Source organism: Myzus persicae, unplaced genomic scaffold (genome assembly GCF_001856785.1).
Source record: "Myzus persicae strain clone G006 unplaced genomic scaffold, MPER_G0061.0, whole genome shotgun sequence".
NCBI lineage: Eukaryota > Metazoa > Arthropoda > Insecta > Hemiptera > Aphididae > Myzus > Myzus persicae.
In genome coordinates this window covers 804,840-830,203 of record NW_019104011.1, presented here as the reverse complement: position 1 = coordinate 830,203, position 25,364 = coordinate 804,840, and the positions used below count along the sequence as shown (strand labels likewise).

The window sequence follows — 25,364 nt, the reverse complement described above, 5'->3', positions numbered from 1 at the left end:
CAACAGTTATTATTATTTTATGCCAACTTACTAGTTATTTACATATTTACATCATTCTTAGATAAATATTTAGTTCAATAAAGACCATACTACAAAAACATTATGAATACATTTGTCAACAAAAAATAAGGAACCATTATTTGTATTCATATTTAATACATATTAGAAACTATATGATGTTTATAATTTATATTTAAACTATATTTTGTTTTACCAACCTATACAATTGTCTACATTTATCATTTTACCATTTTACTATTTTCAAATTTGTTGTTCTCCCAACTCTTTAATTTAACTATGGAACACATAAATATACTACTGTTATAAGTTTATTACTGTATTTAGTTTAATGTTTTTCTCTAAAATTATACATTTATACAATATAAAGTTGATTTTATTATCATTTTGTTAAAGTGAAAATTAATTTGGTAATTTGTTATTTGATGTAATTTTAAACAACATTTTTTTTTAGTATGATGATTTTTAATTGAATTTATCATAACAAAATTAAGATTTATATTTTATCATCAAATAAAATACCATAAATGTGAAGTTAATATTAAAATAAAGATATATGTTTATTAAATTATACTTATTTAAATGGTTTTTAAGAGTAAATACTTCAGAGAAATAAGTTCTCATTGTCAAAGGCAGCAATGCATGTAAGCACATCGGCCTGAACTAACATTTAATTTGTATTACTTATGAAAGTGCATTTGCTTGTTATTACTATGATAACTTGTAGAATAGTATTAAGATGTATCCATAAATGATACATTTTTAAGTTTCAATAAGAAATATCAAAATCAAAAGAACTCAAAGAATAAAATATTATTCGTTATTTCAAATTCACATACCCTAATACCAATAAATTAAATTGTATTAAATTTTAAATACATGAATATTTGTCAAAGAATATTAATGAATAACAATATATATAACAAAAAGTTATCAAGTAACTAAATAAATATTTAAAATATGTTTGATGTACCTAGTATATACTTAAAATGAAATAATAATTAATGCTTTTATTAATTTTAATATTTTGTATTATGGTTAAGACTTATCACTTCATAATTGTTTGTTAATATTTTTTCAGTGAAAAGCTATACTCTAATTTTAACATAAACAATGTTATTTTTCGTTGAAGGCGAAATTTTTACTAACTTTAGATTTGTTGTAGGATTTTTCGTTTCGATTTTAATATTAAAAACTATTTTTTAGATTTTTCATTAGGTTGTCTATGCTATAAATTGTTCATGTGTCAGCTATATACAAGATGTAGCCTACCAAAGAATATTGGAAAAGGGATATAAATTGGGACCGAAATGTCATGATTTACTATTTAGAGATGGTCTGAAGACGTGACAAACCTTGCAGGTAGAGTTGAAAATGGTGTTAACATTTTCAGAATTTCACCAAAATGACTAAGTTCCAAAAATATATACAAAAATAGACTGGGTTGCCATGATACACGATCATTAGGAATTCCTCTACATCATATTTCTTAACATTGCAATTTCACAGCCTTCTGGCTTAAAATTATTATTTTATTTGGACAAATTGAATATTAATTTCGATAGGATTGTAATTATGAAGTATTTGACTTCACAATAATAGTTCATAGTTTTTGATGTCTATTGAAAAAAAACTATGTGATTACTAAAGATATCAAATTATGACCCACGGGGTGTAAACTCTGCTGCAGCAAACGCAGAAAGGATGATTTAACATTACACAAGTTAATTTACTACGCTTAATTAAACAATTTAGATATATTTAAACTAATAAGTGATAATAACTATATTTTAAGTTATTTAAATATTGATTTAAATGTAAATACTCGAGCATTAAAATTCAACATATTGCTTGAAAACAATTCGTTTAAATATTTATAAAATGCAAAATACTTTATACTGAATTAAAATTGTAATTAATTTATTATTATAGCACATGCACATACATTTTTTGCGTGAACGCAGTAACATATATATTACGTTATAGTTAATATATATTTTAACAAATTACAATTTAGTATTTATCTAGTCGTTATTAAACACAACTTATTTTATAAATAGGATGTAGTACGCACTTAATTTCAGTTTCAATAAATTTTAAATTTGCAGTATGTGTTTTGTGTGGTAAGTTTTATAGTTGTATACTATCATCAAAGTTGAAGATTAGAGTTTAGAATTTCATTTTTATTGAGGATTCTTAACGAAAAAAAAATCTATATCCAATTAAAAATTAAAATATTATTATCAATATTCTACAAATATTTATCATATAATAAATACATTTCTTACATTCAGTTAGAATTATTCAAACGGATTTCTTAATTTGTACTATTTGTATTCAAAATTTAAATGAGGTAGGTACATTAATTTGTATCAAACAACATTATTTGAAACAACAAACACGGTTGAGTGAAAGTGAACAGTAATTTTGGCGTTCTTGTATACCTAACAGTGGTTCAACTTGTCTCTCATCTCTCCAAAATGTTTTGTACTCTTTTAAATTGTTTTCTTTGTTATAAAAGACAACATATTTATAAATAAATTATTCCTTGTTATGTCGAATATTACTTAAAAAAATGATGCACTCCTATTATAACTAATAAGTTTATTCTTTTTATTGTTGGATTATATTTGTATTGTAATGCTAAGTCATTTATATTCAATGTATTGTGTTTATCAAATATTTTACCGATGCGTATATTGAATAATAAGAAAATAAGAATAAATAAGGTCAAAACAAATTATTACAGAAGATTGTGATCTAGATTAAATTTAAATTTTATACTATTTATACTACTCGTAGTATAGAAGTAAGATAATTATAACTTGTAAGTTATAATTATTTCAAATTATTTTACTTAACTGATGAAGTTCAATAATTTTTTTTTTACGTTAAGCCGGAGTTAATCTGTGTATATCTGATTGACTCCACAATCGTTGTTTAAGGTATAAAGATCCATGTTTATAGGTATACTAAATTACATACCATACAATATTTTTAATGTCCAACTTTAATTATATTATACATTGCACTTTCACCCGTTTGACTAAAAATTAAAATAATAATTAGAAGAATCATCTTAATTAATATGATAATATATTTTAATATCGTGTTATTCAACTCTAATAAACGTAGACTACTTTTAATCACTACAAATAAGTACAAAGGCTTCTTCGTAAAATTTGTCATGCTTATTTAAATATCTACATTTCTCCAAAGTTTGTGGTTGTAACCATAGATATATAATGCTAGTCTTTTTTACATACCTTGCAATTTGATACGCATCTACAGCCTTGTCATTTTGAAATCTGCAGTCAATAAACGCTACTGCTGGCACTCCATTACCCTTGTGAAAACACTCCAATGCTTCTTCCGTACTAGTAACACGGTTTACAGTCCAATCAAGATTTCTGGCTGTTGTTGCTATGGACTGCCACACCGAATCATCTTTAGATGTTACTACCAGTATCTATATGAATATTATAAATTGCATTTAGAGTTTAAATTCAAAATTTGATATATAAAAATAAAAATAATTTTTATTCAAAAATTCAGAATTCAAAATGTAGGTATTCATCATAAAGTAGTATATAATTTTAGTATATAATTTAGTAATAATAACCAGGTATAGGATTATTTATCACTTAAAAATATATGAATACACACAAAACAATTATTGCTTGACGAATGTATTAACTGTTTGGATTTCTACAGAAATTATAGTTTCCTGAATTAAAAAGGCACCTTTCAAACACTTCAACCCTTTTATGGCAATGGTCAATTTTACTAAGTACTTAAAAAATTCTGATATTAACTAAGTATACATGTTGGTTTATTGTTAAATGAACATAAGATTAATACAACATATTGTAACTCTGGATATTTAATGTGCGCACTACTCGTGTTATTATCTATAGTTGGATTTCAAATTCCAGAATAGTAGGTACAACTGTACAAGAGATCGGGAGCCATTCGAAACACCTACCTATAATATATGGTAAACCATACTAAGGTCTAAGATATTTACAACAGACTGATCATCTAAATGACTGTCTAAGTCAGACAAGTCACAAGTCAGCCTATAAAGCCATGTCTCTAATAAATCGAGATGGTATTTTTTTTGAAAAACCCAGTTGAAAGTATGAATAATCAATTTAGCCCAGTAAAAAATATATATGATACTCCGAAACTAAAGAAGATCTATCATGGGCCACATTTTCTGGATTTATCTTTGGCATATTATATGGTCTAGATTAGGGGTATTTTTCTGAAAATGACTAAGCTAGTTAAATGCAAAGCCACTCTACTCTACCTATATCTGGAGAAAATACTATTAAACCGAAAATTCAGGGTAGCACATGGCTATCTGATACACAACTTAACAGATTACATTTAAAAGAATAAACTAAAGAATTGTAACGATATTATTTCGAAGCTATCAGTCACAAGTTGGGGCTGTCACGTCGCACAAATGTGCTTCATACTTTCGCTCTTGTTTTAGATGTACAGTGTAGCAGAATATTAAGCGCCTGTTTAGGCGAGAAGTGCGCAGTGCAAGAAAGTCCATTTATAGCAGAACCACACCACGATAATCTTTACAGGAACTGTTAGAGTTACCTAAAAGACTAAAATCCAGAAACCCTATATTATTGAGCTTGGTACCCTCAAATGAGACAACAGAGGAGATATGTGACAAATGGGTGGACAATCACAAACGAAAAAAATCAGTAATACGTTAGGGTTAAAATAATAGAATAGAAAAAATAGAAAAAAAGTTATTTAAGTGACCAATAATGAAAAAAAAAAATTGACAGAAAATTAGAAAAATTTTAAGTTATTATTATAGTAAATTCGCGTTATTATACTGTGATCAGACATCAGTTAAATTTAATTTCTCGTCACTTTTTAAAAAATATACATACTATTGTATAACATCCTCCTGTGAAAGCTTAAGAAATTGTAAATAATGAAGTGGGTAACTAGTAATTTAATTTATTTTTAAAAATAATTATCAGTTAAAACTTATAATCTAATTATTTTTATTTTTATGATGTTATTAAAATTACACTAATTAAGATAGAGATAACATGGGTGTAAAAGATTCTTGAATTTTAAAATAATCTCTTCAAAAATGTCTATGTATGAATATATGATACTCGATAGGTATAGACAAACATATGGAACTGTCTCAGAATTATGCATAAAATAAAATAGATAGTATTGTTGTACTAAGGTTATAGTTTATTATTTATTTATAATCAATGAGGTTTAGAATAAAACAATTTTAAGATACCATTTAAGACTTACTATAATATTTATACTTCATTTTAGCATTTTATTTGTTCATGAAAAATAAATTATATTAGCTGTGTAACCCAACTTTGCCCAGGAACAATAAAATGAACAAATATACAATTTGGTGCTGCATCAACGGGCCTCTGTTGTAGTGTACCTATTTTCAGTTCACGTGCAATTCGGTGTCCGTGTAATTCGCTTTATGATCTATTTCTACCAAGATGCTAATCCACCCGTTTCGGAATGGATATAGCAATCGGTATGTTTTCAATCATGGTTCAAGCTATCTGTCATACTAAAATATAAGCTACAAACCTTCAGTTCATCAGGGTTAAAATTATATCTATCTATCGTTTTATCTATCGTTATTCGTTTTCCCATTACATGATACAATATCTGTGAAAACCTCGTCAAAATAGGTTCATCCGTTTTGAAGCCTTTTCCGGCCAAACAGACAAAATATTGTATCTGTGAGTGTTTCATTGGATATTACATTTAATCGTGTACATTTAAAAACTACAGAGTATACAGTTTGAATACTTTGAGTTTGTGTATCACAATGTAAATTTTAGAAAAAATAGTGAAGTAAATAGTAGAAATAAATAACTTATTTGTAAAATAGTTATTTTTGAAGAGCTTGGAGGTAAACGATGTCTTTTGTCATGTTAGTAGAATGTGCATACAAAATATATTTAGGCGTGCCTACCTTAGAACAGGTGACATATAATTTATCGTGAAAAAAGGAAGGTATTTCCAAATAAATCCCCTCCACCTATATTTTTTTTACGATGTTTCATGAAAAAAAATATCCAATCATAATAACTATTTTGTTTTCTGTAACCAATGGTAACTTTATGGCCAATATAGTAAAGAAAAGCAAAAAAAAATATTCGATTTTCGTTAACCGAAATAAAATTCATGCGTGAGCCCTTATTTAGGGGATAAATTCCCTGATTTATTATGAACCAAGTTGCTCAGAGATTGTATAGCTTTCTATTAGTGAAATCATTTTTGGGATTCGTTCAGTAGTTTTCAGAGATTACCCACTACATACAAACAAATATTATCTCTTTATATATTAATATTTAATATGCGGATATAACTATATTAAGATAGATATAGATTATATAAATGTAAATAGATATATAGTATAGATAAGTTATCAATTATAATATATGGTACCTACCTAAATTATATATTAATATTAATATTTGATGACCTACTAAATGTTAAATTTGAATTTAAATTAAATGTTTAACGTCATACCTTTTTTAACGAAGAATTTGAACGTAGATCTTGAATATATTTTGAACAACCAAACATGAAGTTGTTAAAATTGTCAGGTGTCTAAACAAATATATTATAACAAAAGTATTATTTTTCAACTTCATTTTTATGATTGTGAAATTAGCTAAAATGAAAATTTTAATCACCTGAAAAAAATATTTATACAATCTATTATTCAGAGTGATATAAATCCATTTTTTAATGTCTTATGATATAGTTTTTTCAACTAACCGAAATTTGATAAATGTTATTTAAATTAACGAAGAAGAGTTATTTTATTATATAATGTATGAGCAACAAATGCCTGTATACATTAATTGACGCAATTAAACAATTTTTAAATTAAAATCAATATATGTAATTGTATTAAAAATGCAATTAAGTTGTGCCATTTAAAAGAAATATCTCAATAATTTTAAAAACGGGTATGAACCAAAATACGTTTGAATGCATAGTTAATTAAAACAAATTACTTAAATTATAATTAAGAGTATATTATATATTAAAAACAAGTACTTCTAAATAAATAGTTTATTTTAATTGTATAATAAGCTTGTTGTAATGATAATCATGCATTATCTAAAGAATTAGTACTCAAATTATTTTAAAATGCTGCAAATAGTCTAAATATTTAAAGAAGTTAATAATTATTTAAAACTGTGCAAAGAAAAAAAATCTTATTTGAATATTAATTCAAATAGAAACATCCGGAGTTATCGATTTGCTTAAGTTAGCTTTTAAGTATTTCTTGTCATTGAAGTCATCCTAGTGATCAATGTATTCAGTTTAAAATCAATGAAAAATAACAATCTTCAGAATAACCTATAATAATACTGTATAACTTATTTATATTACTTTCAGTAACTTTTTTCCATTAGTTATGTTAAAAATATGTTGAACATTTTAATTTAAAATAATTTTAGCACACAAACATTGCATCTATTATAATACTTTAAGCTATGTTATTGCTTTTTAACAATTATAAGTCTATACTACATTGCACATTGTGTACCTTATAATAATGTATATAGGTTTGTGGTATTATATTTGATTAGAATGAGTTAAAATATTTTTTAAATTTCATGGCACGGTTATAGAAAATAATAAATTTCAGAAATCGAAAAGTTTCAGGGGTATCCGGTGAATTAGCAATCAACAATATTATTGATCACCGGAGAATTGATTTACGTTTTGACAAAATATTCAACTATAAAATACTCGCCACACACCAACTTATAAGCGAAATGCTGTATCTATATAACTCGTCATAAGGTATAACGGAAATAAAATAATTGGCACAGAAGTAGTCATTATTATAATCGGCGAGAACTTCGATAATCTATGTATGATCGTCATCGTCATCTATAGTCTAAACTATCAATAATTCTGTTGAAGGATGTTAGCATAATGGATTTTCTCTATAGATTGAACTCATCCCATCTGACTATAAGGAGAAATTAATAAATTAATTTAAAAGGGAGGACTGTCTACAGTTACGGATAGAACAACTAATCGTGTGAAATACAATAGGTGTTAAACTGAAGCACAAAGACCAAGCAGAATGAAAATACAAAAATATAGGTCATCTACGTTACAAGATATAAACTTCCTTCTATAATTTTCAAGTTCGACTTAAATGATATTAAAACGTCTTATGTTGTTGAAAGTTAATCGATTATAATTTTAATATATTATACTTTAGGTAGTATCATCGTATTTGTTAAATAATTTTAATTTTAAGAAACTGTATCGTCGGACTGTATTTTAATACTTGTTTTATTTGTATACAAAATATAATTTAATGAAATGATTAAATATATTTTTAATTAATTTATTCCAATCAATTATCCTGGTGACCGATATTATTACGGTGATTAATAATTATCGTTCGAGACCAATTAACCGATATCTGTTTAAAGTTCTGTTACAATTAATATTTTCAAAAAATAGTACTGTGTAAATATTACCGGTTTTTAGTATTTTTTTTTAGTCTTACTGTATCATTTTGAGTAATAGCCGATATTTTATACTTTTGAACTCAAATGTACTAACTACCAAAAGCGCCCTAAAAGTTGAAGCATTTTACTGCTCATAAAGATGACATCAGATACACAAAAAAATAAAATAAAACACATTATTGTAGAACCGATTAGTTTTAACTCAACTCAAAATCTAAAATTGTTTCCTCATTTATATTTTAAATTGTAGATTATTATTTCATACGCTGGAATAAAGATATAATTGTAGTTTGTGGTGGTTTTGAAAAGATAACGTTTTCGGACGGTTTTTTTTTCAATCTGATGGGTATACTAATTGATTTATAGTAGTTTAAATCTGTTCGAATTTATATCGGTATTTAGTTACAGAAAACCGAATATAGAAAGGCAACAAATCCCAATCTACGTCAGTAATTAAGAGAAAAAAAATCAGTACGATTAAATTTGATGCTCAAAGTAATTCAATTAACAATACATATATATTTTTTGTAAAATTAAAACCAACGGATAATCGTTATATTGCTTGAAGCTTATAATTTAAAATCGTTTAATGATTTATGAACAGATAAAAAAATAATCATAGCTTTTGATTGGCTTTAATTTTAATATATACATAGAAATATTTAATTTAATATAGAACTTATTTTACAAAATGTACGAGTTTGTAAAAGTTAATTATTTTAAATATAATTATACAAACATACTTCCTATTATACAAAGTTGTACTGCAAAGTAGTCTTACAACAATTATACTTACATTCTTTTTATAATTTATATATTTTTAATACTAACATCTGTAATGTTAATGTCTAGGATACAATCTAAATGCATAAATTAATTATTAAATGTATTAAAAAAAATTTTTTTTCTTGATGATTTCGTAATTGGTTATTATTTTTTTTAAATAGTAGTTACAAATACCTACCCGTGTCTCATCTCATTACAATTTTTTCCATTTTTGGTCAAAGGGCAGGGTTGTTTATTGTATCTATTTAAATATTTTACTTTTCCGTAGAAACTTTTAATAATTTTAATATGTTTTCACAACTCTATACATATAAATATATCTCTCCAAGTGTCACTTTGGCTATTTTCACATTCTGTATCTGAATTATTGGCATACATTATGTATTGATAGCAGACGTGTTAAAAAAATATAAGTCCTTTCCGAATTAGTACAGCAACATAATATGAATATACGATATAAAATAAAATTCGAGCTGTAATGTAATCTGGAGTGGGAAACCCGATCATTTAGGTGTGTCATAAAGAGATTTAATATAGAGTTTTAAAATAATGTTAAAACAATTGTGAAGAGGTATTTATTATTATTATTATTATTTTATTTATTTGTATATAATATATATGTATAGTGTATATAGATAAATTATAAATAGTAAATATTAAAACATGTTTGTAAGTTTGAATAAAATCATATTTTTTTTATAAGAATACGTTTTAGGCAAATTGGATAGTTTACTGTTCAAGAACAGCAGAATTTATACAATTTAAACTTCTTAGTTCTTTGACGTTATTTAAGTACCTATTGAGTATTATTTAAAAAATAATTAATTCACATTTTAAATGTATTTAGATACCACCAGAAGTATTTGTGAAATTATTAATAAGATTTAATGCATAACAGCTTTTAGTTCGTAAACAAGTAAGAGGAAATTATTGTTCTGACCGAATCCACATAATTTGACTTGGTAAAAATAATGATTCTTTTATGTAGAGCTACATTATAACGTTGATAGATTATGAATAATATTAATTTTTAATTTGTTGTTATTATTTTTTAATAGGTTTTATATTTACTTGTGCTAGTGGCGAATCACTCCGGTTTATTGGTGAATATGCATCTACTGTGTCCCTCGACAAATCAGAAGCAGATCCACTCCTTCGACAACAGTTGTCCCACATTTCTGGCAAGATATCCCGTAACTAAAACATGACAGTTAAAAACATTATAAATAAAAACTATTATCATTCGAAGCCTTAATTTAATTTTTAATTAACAATTTGCAATTTACAAGTGTTAATGACAAACATTTAGAACATTTAAATTTATTTTCTATCAGTTGAACAGTAATTTTCAAAGTTATATATAATTGTATAAAACTTTTGATTACATTTTTAAGATGTTTCTTTTATTTGATCAACATTTAATCAACATCTTAAGACCGCGATTTTCACTTTTTCAAATCTATTTAAGGACTTATTATTGTTATACGGGAATAATACATCTATTCGTTTTAAGGTATTTAGTATAGGTATTAGGTATCTACCGCATTTTCATAAAACAAAAAAATTTATAAAATAATTATACAAAGATAAAAAAAAAAAATACCTATAAAGTACCTATATTGTTAAAAATAATATACATATATTTTTATTTACTGTAAAAAATTACTTAATGTAACACATTTCATTTTTTCAAGAATCCATTTTAAAAATATTGTTAATTATTGTATAACATAGTGCTCATTCAATATTTAAATAATGTTTGAGTGATGACAAAACTCGTTAGAAACTTCAAAGTTCCGTGTTTCAAGGCAATATTACTTTCAGTTATTTACGATTGATTAACTTATACTTAACGATTTGCAACTTAGACTCAATAGAATAATTACTTGCAATTTTGTATTGATTTTTTTTTCATTACTGAATCAAAATTAAATATATATAATAATTGTAATATGTTACAGTAAATAACTTAATACAAATAAATACATTAATGACTAGTGGATTCATGGAATAATATAAAAATAATTAAAAATTTAACCTACTATGACCTATATATACATAGATTAGATTATAGATATTTCCGATATTGTATAAATAAAGCTTTAAAAATGATTTTGAAACAATGTTTTATATATAAATACATCAATGAGTACTGTATCAATGATGATGTTCAAGTAAGTAACTTAGAAATAAAATACATAAAAAAAAATGAACCATAGTTATAAAATAAAATGTATTCCGCTTTAATTTTTAAAAAATATGTTGATATTTGACACGTTCATAAAAACCTATATGATATGACATGAAAAGTTATCAAATTTCACTGAATATAGTCAACAAAAGTAATAGGTGTAATTTGGTATTTGCTAGACATATTAATACAAGTTATATCCTACATCACATTCTAATTACAAAGTAGGTAATACAAGTAAGGTTCAGTTCAATAATATTATCCTTAATAGATTATGTAAATGAAAGGTAAATTTGTTAGATGTTATTTAAAAACAATAATTTTGAACAATAACTAACAATCATTTCATTTTTATATCCAACTATAATTGATATAAAATTAATACCTACAATCGTTAAAATAATATTATTGAAATAAAGTTATCATATATGCAATGTAAATAACACCGGAAAAACTCGAATAATAAAAAATAAATAAATTTAAGTCGATAAACAATCAAAGAATAAATTAGTTTGTTGGTTCATAAGATATTATTTACTTTTATTAATGTATACTTTGTAGATATAGTTTTGATTAAAATGATTCACACAAAACCAAACTTGCAGTCAGGTTGTGTATAATGAAATATATTAAATTAATATTTAATATCAATTAAAAATAAGTTCAAACAAAATAATAATACAAGCTTTGTTGATTTAAAGTTATATATGAACCTATTGGTTACACTCACTTCTTATTGTCCTTAATAGAATGGTCATAATATCTAAAATGTTGTTGCGGATAAGTCACGTTTCAAAACTAATAAAGTGTATTATGAAGAAGATAATTCAAGTTTTATCTACAGGTATGTGATTACGATACCATATTGGTGAAGGAATGGACTGTAAGTTTCCCAGAGGAGGTAAAAACGTATTACCAAAAATCCACAAGGGAAATTGAGAACTTTGTACATATATTGTTCCCACGTCATAGATACGTTGTAGACTCCAGTCTCCAATATAATACATTAATACAATCTAAAATTAATCTAGTTTTAAATCATTAAATTGTATTTAGATTGATAACCTTGAAAAATAATATAATCCTTGTTCAAATATTATAACATTATATTGATTCAATTATTTTAATGAAAGAAGTTTCATTTAAATTAATAAACTTGTATATTTGAAGTAATAGCTTCGAATCAACTATAAAAGTTGACCACGTACTTATTTAAATATTATTAGATAATAGTACACAGAAATGTTAGCATAAAATGTGAATTCATCTTATTTTATTTATAGAACCACCTAGAAAAAAATGTAATTGTGTAAGCATATACATTTTAATGTTATTTATAAATTCGCCCCAAATTAATACATATTACTATGAAAAAGTAAACATTATAATAATTTAATGATTATATTAAAATGCTTTCTTTATGAGATTTGAAGAGAAAATAAAATCAATATTTTAATACAAATAGAAACAAAAATATTATCAATTTCTCGACTCTTTAAAATTAATCTGACAAATCACAAAACACCATTTGATTTTTAAGAGTCTGTTAAAAATTTAAGGATTATTTATTAATTTAATGGATGTTTATGAAAAACGGAATTATAAGAGCATTAAATTGCTCAATCATTTGATTTGCACATTCATATTCTAATTAAGTATTTATCTACCGCATCCGGCGTTTCACCCATCTTCCATTTTTGATATCTAAGATTTCTTCATTGATATGATGATTATAATAACATGGATTGTTTATATTAAAATTATAAATATAATTAGTGAACTATAAATATTTTGTAAAATGCAAATCATTTGAATAAACTAAAATGCTTACAAGTTGTAAATTGGTGATATTAAATTGATTGTAATAATATGTACAAAATATTTATAGTTTTGGTAAAATAAAGTTCAATTTATAAAAAAGTTTCTTAACTTATTTTCTACCATAATACCCAAGCACAAATCATTCAGTTGAAATAATGAGTTGCAATGTTTAGAAATAATTATTCAAGCTATAACTCAATCAACAACTTAATAATAACAATGAAACATTTTTGAGATATTTTCTGTGTTCATATATTTGAAACATAAATAAAGATAAAACAAAATCAAATTATTTGAAATACACAAAACAAATAAAAGTTTCTTTTTCTAGAACAAAGAGTCCGATACTTAAGATAATTTATTTTGAATTTTAAATCATAAAATAATATAAATAATACATCTTTTTGTTTGTTACCATTTCATAGAGTAAATATTACGTACCTATAAATAAACACGATATGTGTATCATACGAAACAACTAAATATATTAAACAATATGAACAGTAAGATATTATTCATTTCAATTATTTTTCAAACTTAAAAACAGCTCTAATAAATAGAATAATTTTCAGAATGTTATATTAGATTCTGAGCGTAGTGATGAATGTATTGTATTTACAAGTATGTATGTGTGTTCTTTTGTCATCAACATGGGTGGGGTAGAAAAAATGCACCAATTTTCAATATCAGGATCTTTTATGATAGAAAGAAGTATTTAGTTGATGCATTCGGGAGGTCAAAATTCCCAGTAGTTTTCAAGTGTTAAAACAAAAAGAAAAATGAGAATTTTCACGCAAAACCATTAAAAAAAAAATCGATTTTACTTCATTGACGTAACTCAAAAACGAATAACACTTAAAATTTTCACCGAATATTGGTATTAGCATTTTCCAAATTATTTGGTAACATTTTTGAAATATTATTTTTTAAGCTCTTTAAACATAAATGTATAGTAACAATAAAACAAAAAAATTGCTTATAAATTATAATGTCGATAAAAACTTTGTCACTCAGTAAACAATCTTAAAAATATAATGCATAGTATTAAATTTTCTTTGATAGAAGTTCATAAATATTAAAGATAAATATTCACGATTATTTTTTGTATGCATTTAAAGTTCAAATGTTGACAAAAGTCATCAGAATTGCGAAAATTTGCAAATTATTTTTCAGTTAAAAACTCATAGAAGTTTTTCTTTTAGAGCTAACATAAGAAATTTTAATAGAAGATCCTCACAAATTATTCAATCTTAAAAAAAAAAAAGTTTTCTGGAAAATTACGCTACTATAGACATTCGATTATCATTAATTTTTTTTTTAAATTATTAAATTTGATTATTTATACAAGGATCATTTATTTTATTTATTTTTAGAATCATTTTTCGTATGTAATGATTTATCATTGAATTCAAATATAACACATCCATAACAATGGCATGTACAACAACTACTGTACAGCAGAGTGGTATACACGTATCCACCTTTTTTATATTTAATGAAATAAAAAATAACGTCATAATTTTTCATTATATAGGTACTTGTATAAACTACAAAAGTATTAATACTCTCGTTTTTGAGTACAAGCAATGGACATACAATATTTTTACCATAAAATAATTTGTAACGTTTAAGGTTTTATTAATTTTTTTCATTACTATACAAATAGCAAGACACACACTTAAATGTATGCGTAATCAAGTACCTACTCATTTATTTGTATGCTTATATTGTGGTTGCCAGTTGAATACCAAAACTTCGTAACTTTTAGGAATTTATATTTAACTTTTTTCCTGAAATAGGATAGACTGACACTTCTATCACTATGTTTTATTTTTATCAAATTTTATTATTACAACAGTTTTACAAAAGTTGGACAGTACAAATTTTAAATACCTACCTTTTTTAAAATAATAAACAAATAATACGGCAAAAAAGAATAATGTTATTAATTTTCCCTTTTTTTTTTTTTTTTAATCTAAGAAAAAGCCTCGATAGCGTGACCATTGGCTTGTTTTTAATTGTACCTATTCTAGGACAATTGTTAGTTTATTATCCCATAAAAATCTTATAAATCACAAGAGAAAATGTACTAATTTGTGTACAGGAAAAAATAGAAAAGTAATAATACTTACTCTACTTCTGCAAGCTACTCCGTTATTCCTCACTGGATGTTCCACATTCCATATTTCTGTGTTTGCTGCAAACAAATTAAAAAAATATATCAAAACCAAATGTCAACTATATCACATTATTTTTATTAAATAGTTTATACTATAAATATTAAGTTCTATCAACACTAGATAATTAAAACAATTTTCAAAATGTTTTCATGATAATTTGTGTTATTTACTATAGGTATATAAAATTACAAATATTTTGTATTTGTGCTGTTGTATTCATTATAAATAATTTAATGGACAATATGATTGTGTTAAATAATTAAATGATTACTTACCATGGCAATTGAATTACCTATTTCTAACTCAAAATATACCAAGATAATTTTATAAAGTAAATATTTTATTGTTTTATAAAAATTATAATTAAAATAAGTTGTAATATTGGAAACAATCGCTTAAAAAGGTGTACTACAACAACGACATAATATAAAAAACATGATTCTACACAAAACGAATTTGAAAATTTAATTTATGTGGATAGCCAATGATAAATGATAATGTCACAACTGCCTTCTAGCGGCTAATTGTGTATTTTCACTTGTGTCGTTCTTGCAGCATAGAAAAAACACCAATATTATTATTATTTGCAAACAACTCAAAAAATGATGATTTTTCGTCATAAAACTAAATCAATTAACTATATACGTCAACAAAATAATCACTTATTTAAAATTCTGAGCAGTAAATGCGACAAATAATTGGTATATAATGATCTATTTAAAAAATAAATACATTTTTTCTGGTTTATCATTTCTTTTCAGAGCAGTAGAAATGAATGAATCATCAACTTTGAGGATGGTTCTGCTTGTGTAGTTGGTACTTTTTAGGGGTTAGAGAATAAAAAGTTTTCAATTGGTACGTACTTTTCAATAATCGCAACAAACAGAATATTTAGTTTGTTTGTTGTAATTAAAAAATAAATAACAGTGGACTTGAAATGTTCACCTTTTATTAATATAACCATTTACTAGACAAGATATAATTTTCAAAACATTTTAAATTTAATTTTATAAAAGTTCTCCACCCTAAACACAAAACTAATCTACAAAGCGCTACTCAAACAAATCTGGACGTATGGACTGCAACTGTGGGGTGCAGCAAAAAAATCTAGCACTAATAGAATCCAAACGTTCCAAAATATATCACTCCGACGATTATCCAATGCAGAGCCCTATATTTCTAACTACGCTCTTCATAATGATCTCCATATGAAAACAATAGATGAGGAAGCACGCATTTTCTACACACGTTTTCATAAACGACTCCAAACCCATCCCAACCCTCTCATAAAAGATCTTTCTATCCTTACTCTCCCAGGAAATCCTAAACGCAGATTAAAAGGGAAATAGTGCCGTGACCTTTTATAAAACTTTAATGTCTAATGTCTCTTAGTGGGGGGAAAAAAAAAAAATAAATAACTAATCAATAGCCAAGAGTCACTAATGGGTGGCTGCTTAATTCATACCTTTCATGTCATTTTTAAATACTTTCATCATATAAGCTTATTGTGCAAAATTTTATAGATTTTTTATGTCAAATAAAAATAAAAATAAATTTATAATGTATCATAATGTTCACTTTTTACTTTTTATTTTCGATTTATGTATGTAGACATTTTTGTTTGCTTGTTGGTAAAAAGGTTTAAACATTTAATAAAAGTTGTAATTACTGAAATTATTCAGACATTTTTTCATTTTAATACCTATAAGATTAAAAAATGTGAACAAGGTTCATCATAAGTTTTTCTTAAGTACTGGAATTCAAAAACGTTAAGCATAAAGTAACATACATTTTTTATGAGTGTTTGAAATTCAAATGTTAATAAAATTGAGTTTTCAAACTTAAAACAACAAAATTCGTCATAACTAGCAAGATACAATAAATACTTGAAAAGGAACATTATACCTTGAGAATTTAAAAGGAATTTTGAGGTAGTAATCTAGGATACAGTGCTCCTCTCGGAGTGATTAAACCAAGAAAAACGTTATTGATAAATATTAATAGAAACATTTTAGGTCAATAACAATAATATTATATTATAAGCTTTTTTTTCAAAAACAAGTTCATCCTACTATATTCTAAAAGCAATATAAATATATAATACAATATTCTTAGAAATAGAACCTTGCCATCGGGCCTCTCTCAGAATCGTTTTACGTATGCAATGATTATCATTGAATTTAAATTTAACACATCCATTACAGTGATCAACTCGATGACGAGACTCACTCGAAAACTACTTTACAGACGAGCTACTCTCTCGGTTTTAACTTTTAAACCATTCGGTAAATAAACTTGATACACAGTACATATTTTACAACCTAAAGAAAATACAGAATAGGTACAATGGACATAATAATTGTGATAATTTAGAAATCAGGCAAATAAAATGATGCTCGTGTTAAACTTTGATTGAAAATATTCCTATGCAGAATGTGATACACGAGAAAAATATAAATGTAACTTTTCAATGATGTTAAAATGTAACATACATATTTAGAATCTAACGTTATAGTGTTAATAAACACTCATGTGTATAAAATATACCATAAATAACCCATAGTTGATGTAACAAATTTGAGACAAAAATATGGAATGTAATTTATTTTTGAGTTCAAATTACTTATAATGTTAAAAATAACAAGCCTTTTGTCACTAATATAACCAAATATTTTGTGCAATCGAGTTTTTAAGTTAAAATTTAAATACTTTGCATTCAGTATATTCTGAATGTGGTTTGATTTTCTTTATTCAAGAGTTATAACACACACGGTTGTAATATTAATATTGAAGTTTTTAATTTATATTAGTTAGGTATTTAATACCTATGCTAATTATAAATAAATACATTAATAAACTGTTGTGATAATATTCTTAACATTAAAGTTTAATGAACATATAAATATATATTATATTCATAAGCAATAACAATATGTTTTTCAATATAAAATATTACGAAAGTTTTACTATTAGAATCTAAAAGTAAAGTGTGTAATAATGACAAGAAAGCCTATATGGATTATGAAATATAGGTATAAGACAAAAGGAGTTTTTAAAAACTTAATAGGTATATCAGCTTGAAATGTAATACGTCTATATAATATGAAAGGTAGGTATGTCAAATTTTCTGACATTATCACATTCACATATATCTTACTAAGAGAGGTCTTCTTCACCATTATTGCAGAGATAAATAAGTCTAACATAAGACAAGTTTTAATTTTGTTTTTGTTTTTGTTTTTTAGGCAATTTCGCTTTGGTTATATTATATAAGCAGGTTTTCGTATACCCAATACAATTTATAATTCACTACAAAACTACACAAATAATAGTAATATAATAAAACCGATCATATATGATAATAGTATACTATTTTATAAGAGTTAAGTTACTGAGGCTATTATATACACATTTATCCATTGTGATGACCTCATCCAAATAACCAACTTTACACCAAATATTGTGATTACCTGACAAAATTAACTCTGCGAATGTGTGATGAGTTTTCGTCCTGTCGGCTGTATGCGATGCACGATTCTCAACTACCACCATCCTCGATTAAATACGAATTTATTATCTATACATTTAGTAAAGTATTTTAAATTTATACTGATAATGTGTCTCTAACTGTGATTTTAATCATTGAGATACCATGGGTTTTTATACCTCTAAGGGATTGTATAAAATAAGATTATGTGTAAAAAAATGGACATCTGTGAATTTAGCCAAAGATGTTAATTTTGAGATACTTTAAGTGTAGTAGATTGTGAAATAAATATCATCAGTATGATATAAATTATAATTAGCGGTGAACCGCTTCGGGAAACGACTTTAATTTCTATACTAATATTAATTTCACCATTAAAGTAGTACCTACATTTATATTAAGATATGATATAGCCAACTTTGATGACATTTTTAGTTAGCAAGGAAAACGTATAGATAATAATTAAAAACGAATAAAAATATCGTTGTTCTGGCAAACTTTCAAACGGTGAATACAAATTGAAATATGGAATAAAAAACGTGAACTCCAAAACTAAAAAAACAGAACAGAAAAACGTCTTGCTATTAAAAATGTGGGAATAAATTACTAGAGCGACGAAAATTGAACGCAATAACATGACGTGACTAGACCACCATAGTACATATTACATAACATTCATAAAAGCTACATTTCAAATAAAATTTAAAAATGGTATGATTGTATAATTGTATAACTTGACACATTTTGATGGATTTTTTTCGTTAATCTAATACGATTTGTCTACTATAATTAATGAGAAGATCAAGCTGTTGCAGTGTTAACTAGCTACCTTTTAGGAGAGCGAGATACAATTACCCCTCGCAATTAACTATTGTAAAAAATATTCCGAGCTATTTACTATCATCCCTTAAAAAAAACACCTCCCCCCCGCAATATGCAGCATGTATAGTAGAAGAGGTAGAAACTAAATGTGCAATAAAATCCTGAATTAACTACTGTTAATATCACCCACGCTAGCGTGTTTGTCGAAAATAGAACAAACATTATCGCTGCCATAATACTAATAACGCAAAATCTCGTTTTGAGGGGAAGAATTAGCAGCGTACGTTTTGTTTTAAGCCTATCCGACTGACGGCACATCACGTACTCGACATCCAGCAGCTAACCCAAGCGCATCAGTTTACTATTTTTCGATAAAAAAAATAACGGCAATATCTATATAATTATAATATCTGACAATGCAATACATATTTTAAAGATAAATAAATTATAAATTATTATGTGATTTAACTAAAAAAAGTGCATAAAATTGTTTGAAGATAAATATTGCATTGAGAGCAATAGGACTTTATTATGAAAAGTTACTATATCTACTTTGTACCAGTCCACATATTTCATTACATTTTTACTATTTATAATAAAATACCTACGAACATATAAAAAAAATGTCGTTACAGCAGAGAACAAAACTCTTAATAAATCATATTAAGGTAGGTTTTTAAGTCCAACCCACTACAAAACATAATTCAAACTTTAACCATAGGTAGGTACTAATGCGACTTATATCTTGTCCAAATCAGCTACACGCTATAAATAAATTTACATTTCATAATAATTGAACGTAAACCTATATTCCGCAGTTGTTGTATAATATGTATAGCGAAAGTCTAATGACTAGTTCATATTATTATAATACTGCGGATCTTAGAAAATACTTTTATGGATTATTTTTTGAAGTGTAAACAATTTCTACAATTGTATCACTGTACAAATCAATACAATTGTTATTATAACCGAAGATATAATTTGTTTGATGTAAAATGTGATACACTGTGTACCTATGTACTTTTGTGTATGTATTTTTTCACTTACACATAATAAGTGTTACATTTTTGAAAACTTAAGTGGAAACTGGTAAAGAAAATGCAACCTACTTAGACGTATAAGCTCAGTATTATTGTGTTTAATTTTTAAGTACCTATTGAATGTACTTACTAGTGACGCCCGCATACAAACAGCTCAGTCGGCACATTACTTTTGGTGTCAACATGAGGCACGGGTGACAAAACCCTGCCCCAGCCCACAAAAAGTTCAAATCTTCACTCAGAATAATATTATAATAAGTAAAAAGTAATTTAATAATATAGAAACCATAAAACTGTGATGTTTTTTAAAAATATAAGTGTTTATAATTTGTATAATTAGGTACCTACCTAAAAGGTTACATCATTATGGTCGGTATAATTAATTATTAATTGTAGTATAAAACAGTTAATTATTAATAACAATAAATTACGATATAAAACATAACTTTACTGATATATTAATTTGATTACGTATAAGTAGGGTTGTAGATATTTTGTATAAAATCAATTTGTATTATTGTTGTGACTCATACCTTTTTTTCTTAAAGAACTTTAATTATCAAGCGGTTAAAATTATGAACTTAACACTTTTTTTTCGTCTTCAAATAAATATATTTGATCATAATATTTTGTAATAATAAGTTATTAAATCATTTTTAGATTTAAATAGACACATAGCACTTATAATAATATGTATCCTTTCCACATTGGCTTTTATCATTACAAATTAATTAAGAAGAAGCAAGAATAATTATTTTAAAAGGTGAAAATTATTAATTTTGTTTACTCCAATAGTGTATTTGTGTAACTGACTCTCTCTCGAATGTCCTCGATGCCTACTACATTAGTACAAGATCCATCAATATCAATAATCTTATCATATTAAAAACTTGCGTTAGCAATAATGACTATTGTTTGTAAGTTGTAATAGTATTCATTATTAATAATAATATTTAGACATATTTTTCAATAAGCCGCAGATTAAAACAACATAACACCCATTCGTCTTTTTAGGAAATAAAAGGACGAACAAAGAGCCGTTACTACCTCGAAAATTCCTTTATTCCTTTATTTTTTCTTTATTCGCCCTATACCTCGAAAATTCTCATAGATGAAAATCGTGAATACACGAAATGCGTAATACTATTATATTTACAATAAAACCATAACATTTAAATTCTAGTTTGTCAAATGACTCAAAAAGTTAGATATATTAAGTTAATACATTTACATTCAAATGAAGTTGTTCATAACGCAATTTGTATGTGTATGTGTACATTATGAACTCAGTATGAATTTCTCTTAAAAGAAAAAAAACAATACAGTTAACTAAAAATAATCTGTATCTAATTAATATTTCAAGATAAGCAATAACAATTATTATAACTCCATAGTAATGCCTAAGTACTAAATTAATGGATATTAAAAGTAGATGAAACAATTTTTTAATACTTCAACATTACAATAAAAGTTATTTGTCGATTATCATTAACAATTTGCATAGGTTAAATTTATATTATAACACGTAAATGATACAAAACAGAATAATAAATTTAAAATAAACACTTACAAGGTAACAATTCGAGTATTTACAAAATAGGTATACCTACGTCTTATAAAATGTTAATAAATGGTCACGACGAGAAATTAAATAATAATAAATTCTTTATAAGTTGTTTCATTTAACAATATCTCATAATAATCAATAGAAAAGTAAAAAATTTTATCTTCTATTATTTAATAATTAAAGTGAATAGCGTTGTCTTGTTAAAAAAATATTAGGACTGACTGTTTTTCAGTTACTTATCTGTGTTACATTAAAATGAGAGTTTAAAGGCCGAAAGAAATATTATGATTGCAAGCTATTAATCTTAAGTAATGTAAAAATGTAAATACTAAATGCATAACACTTCAACCATTTTTTAAAGCTGAAGATGAGGTCAATTTTCGATATATTTTTTAATACGCTTAGCTCAATATTCTATCAAATATATCGTAACTGAAGTAAGAAGTAATTGTTGTTTAAAAAAAGTACTTACATAATTTTTTTGAATGTAATTAGTAGTAATTTAATTAATGATAAGTCTTTTACTTATAAAAATAAATTATAAATTTATAACTATAAAACATTTAATACTATCCTTTATGCATTATAAATATAATATAAAAAGATTTAGTTTGTTACTTATTTTAAATTAAATCATAAAAAGTTTAAACTTAACAATATAAAATTTTATTTTTATAAAATCTTAAACGCAAAGACACACCTATCTCTGCTAAAAATTGATTTTTATTATTTTTATTTTTAAATCTACTATATACAATCTATTCCAATTAAATATATCAGTAGGTATGCATTACATTGTATATATTACCTATCACCATATGTTATGTTAGATAAATTAACATGTTTGTTTAAAAATATTTAGCCACTTCATAGGTGGTAGTATTGTATGTAATGATTTCCATCATAGGTGGTTTTCATTTATTCGATACAAAAATATATTTAATATTTCCGATTTTCGAAATATGTCGAGAGTATTTTTGGATAAGTGGATTTCCAGGGAAAATATAAAAAAATTCACGACCTAGTTCCTTTTAACACTCCTCATTTTTGTTTTTACCTGTTGTGGCAACTGCTTTATAAACTACCTATTTATTATTTTTTATCTTTCTCTATTCAACCATTTAATAAGTCGGTCAATGTGATTTACCCGGTCCAAGGTCATTTCAGTGTCTTGGTTGCGTCACAATAAACTACATTATACATTTATATTATACATACAGGATGATACATTTGATTTAATACACTCGATTGTTTAAAATACCTAAATTATTTTAAAAATAGTAAGTCATATAACTTTTATATTAATATAATGTTCCAACACGAACTTAAAAAAATAGGGTCAGCACACAATTTGTAAGATTTCAAGTACTTATAAATCAAATTTAAAGAAAAATATTCTATTCTAGAATTTAAAAAAACGTTTTTAATATGTGACAAAAATGCATTTAATATTCAAAGTTATTTAAAAAACATTTTTTCAGATTAAAAAGTATGAAATTGGGAGTATTTAAAAAATATTTTTTTCCATATTATCTAGTTGAGGTATTACATGTTAAATGGATCATACTATACGCTGTAAATTTACTTTATTTATATATTATACTAATGCACATACTACATATGACTATATACATATGTTGGTATGGTTACTATAGTCATATCTTGTCTATGGACTAATTCATCTTGTGGATTATCGTGTGTCCCCCTACCACCCTAGTATGTGTAAAGGCTTAACCACGCGATAATCCACAAACATGTTCCATGTGTAGGCAATACTGTACTGTCTCACTGATCACGAACGAAACGCTAATTAGGCTTTAAGTCCACGCATCTTCTACACATGATATTAGATTGGAAAACATAAAAACTCCTTATCTTGTACTTCCCAAACCCTTAGGTAATATGGAAGAAGTTTCATATTTTTGTGGCCATTTTAATAAAGTTTTAAATTTCAACAAAAATTATTTTGTAAGCTATACAAATTGCTCTGTATAAGATTAAAGTTTTGTTCAAAATGTAGCCCCAATTTATGATTATAGTTTTCTGAATAACGCTTAAATCTAAAAAAATAATCATACCAAATTAATTTGCAAAAATTGTCATCGTTTTATCTTATATATTTAAAAATTACAAAAATATCTTTCTATAGACTAATGAAGTGATGATATACCAATGACCAAAAAAGAAAAAATTTCTAAGGAGCCAAGAATTAAATTTTTTTAAGATTAGTTAATATAACTTAATTTATTTTGAAGATAACTGATGGATATGTAATGTTAAATTAGTGTTCGTGCAAAACGGTAAATACGATAATGTCATTTCTAAGTTATTAAACCACATGGTATAACGCTGAAATACATTTTCATGTCTGATCAACAATAGGTATGTAATTGATTCAATTTTTATTTAACACTTTTGGCTTTAAAATGTTATATAACATTCATCATACATTTTTAAACTAAAAGCTTTTATTTTATACGAATTTATATTTTTAATACTTTAAATTTATATGATATTATATACATTATCTTCATCATATGTTTAATGTACTAATATATGATGTTTTTAAATTAAAATTTTTAAATTAATTTTTTTTTTTTTTAATATTTGGATGGAGCTTGTAGGTTTATGTAATAATATACATAAAACGTAAATAGTTACATGCATAATAAAATTAATACCATTAATACTCTTGTTCATTACATATTATTAATTTTCAAGTTAAGACACAACAAATCATAAAATAAAAGTTTAAATACTTCAAAATAAATATAAGCTATAAAGTATGAATAGTAAATTTAAATTTCTTGTAAATAATGTCATTAAATTACTACTACAATGAAAATTAAAATGTTCATATCGAGTACTTAAAACCATGAATAATTCAACCTGTCTTTAGACATTTTTCA

The 25,364-nt window shown here is 25.1% G+C and overlaps 1 protein-coding gene across 4 annotated transcripts in view; it reads right to left on the bottom strand.

The window, feature by feature from the left end:
* Nucleotides 1–25,364, bottom strand: part of LOC111037533 (high affinity cAMP-specific and IBMX-insensitive 3',5'-cyclic phosphodiesterase 8-like) — a 70,113-nt gene that overhangs the window by 25,953 nt on the left and 18,796 nt on the right. For 3 of the 4 annotated variants that reach the window (XM_022320166.1, XM_022320169.1, XM_022320167.1), the window contains 4 exons: nucleotides 15,489–15,553; nucleotides 10,416–10,541; nucleotides 6,580–6,660; nucleotides 3,285–3,487 (listed from right to left, as the gene is read on the bottom strand). In XM_022320166.1, coding sequence (XP_022175858.1) covers nucleotides 3,285–3,487; nucleotides 6,580–6,660; nucleotides 10,416–10,541; nucleotides 15,489–15,553 — 475 coding nt within the window. The remainder of the gene's footprint in view (nucleotides 1–3,284; nucleotides 3,488–6,579; nucleotides 6,661–10,415; nucleotides 10,542–15,488; nucleotides 15,554–25,364) is intronic. The other variant, XM_022320168.1, reaches the window with a different exon arrangement.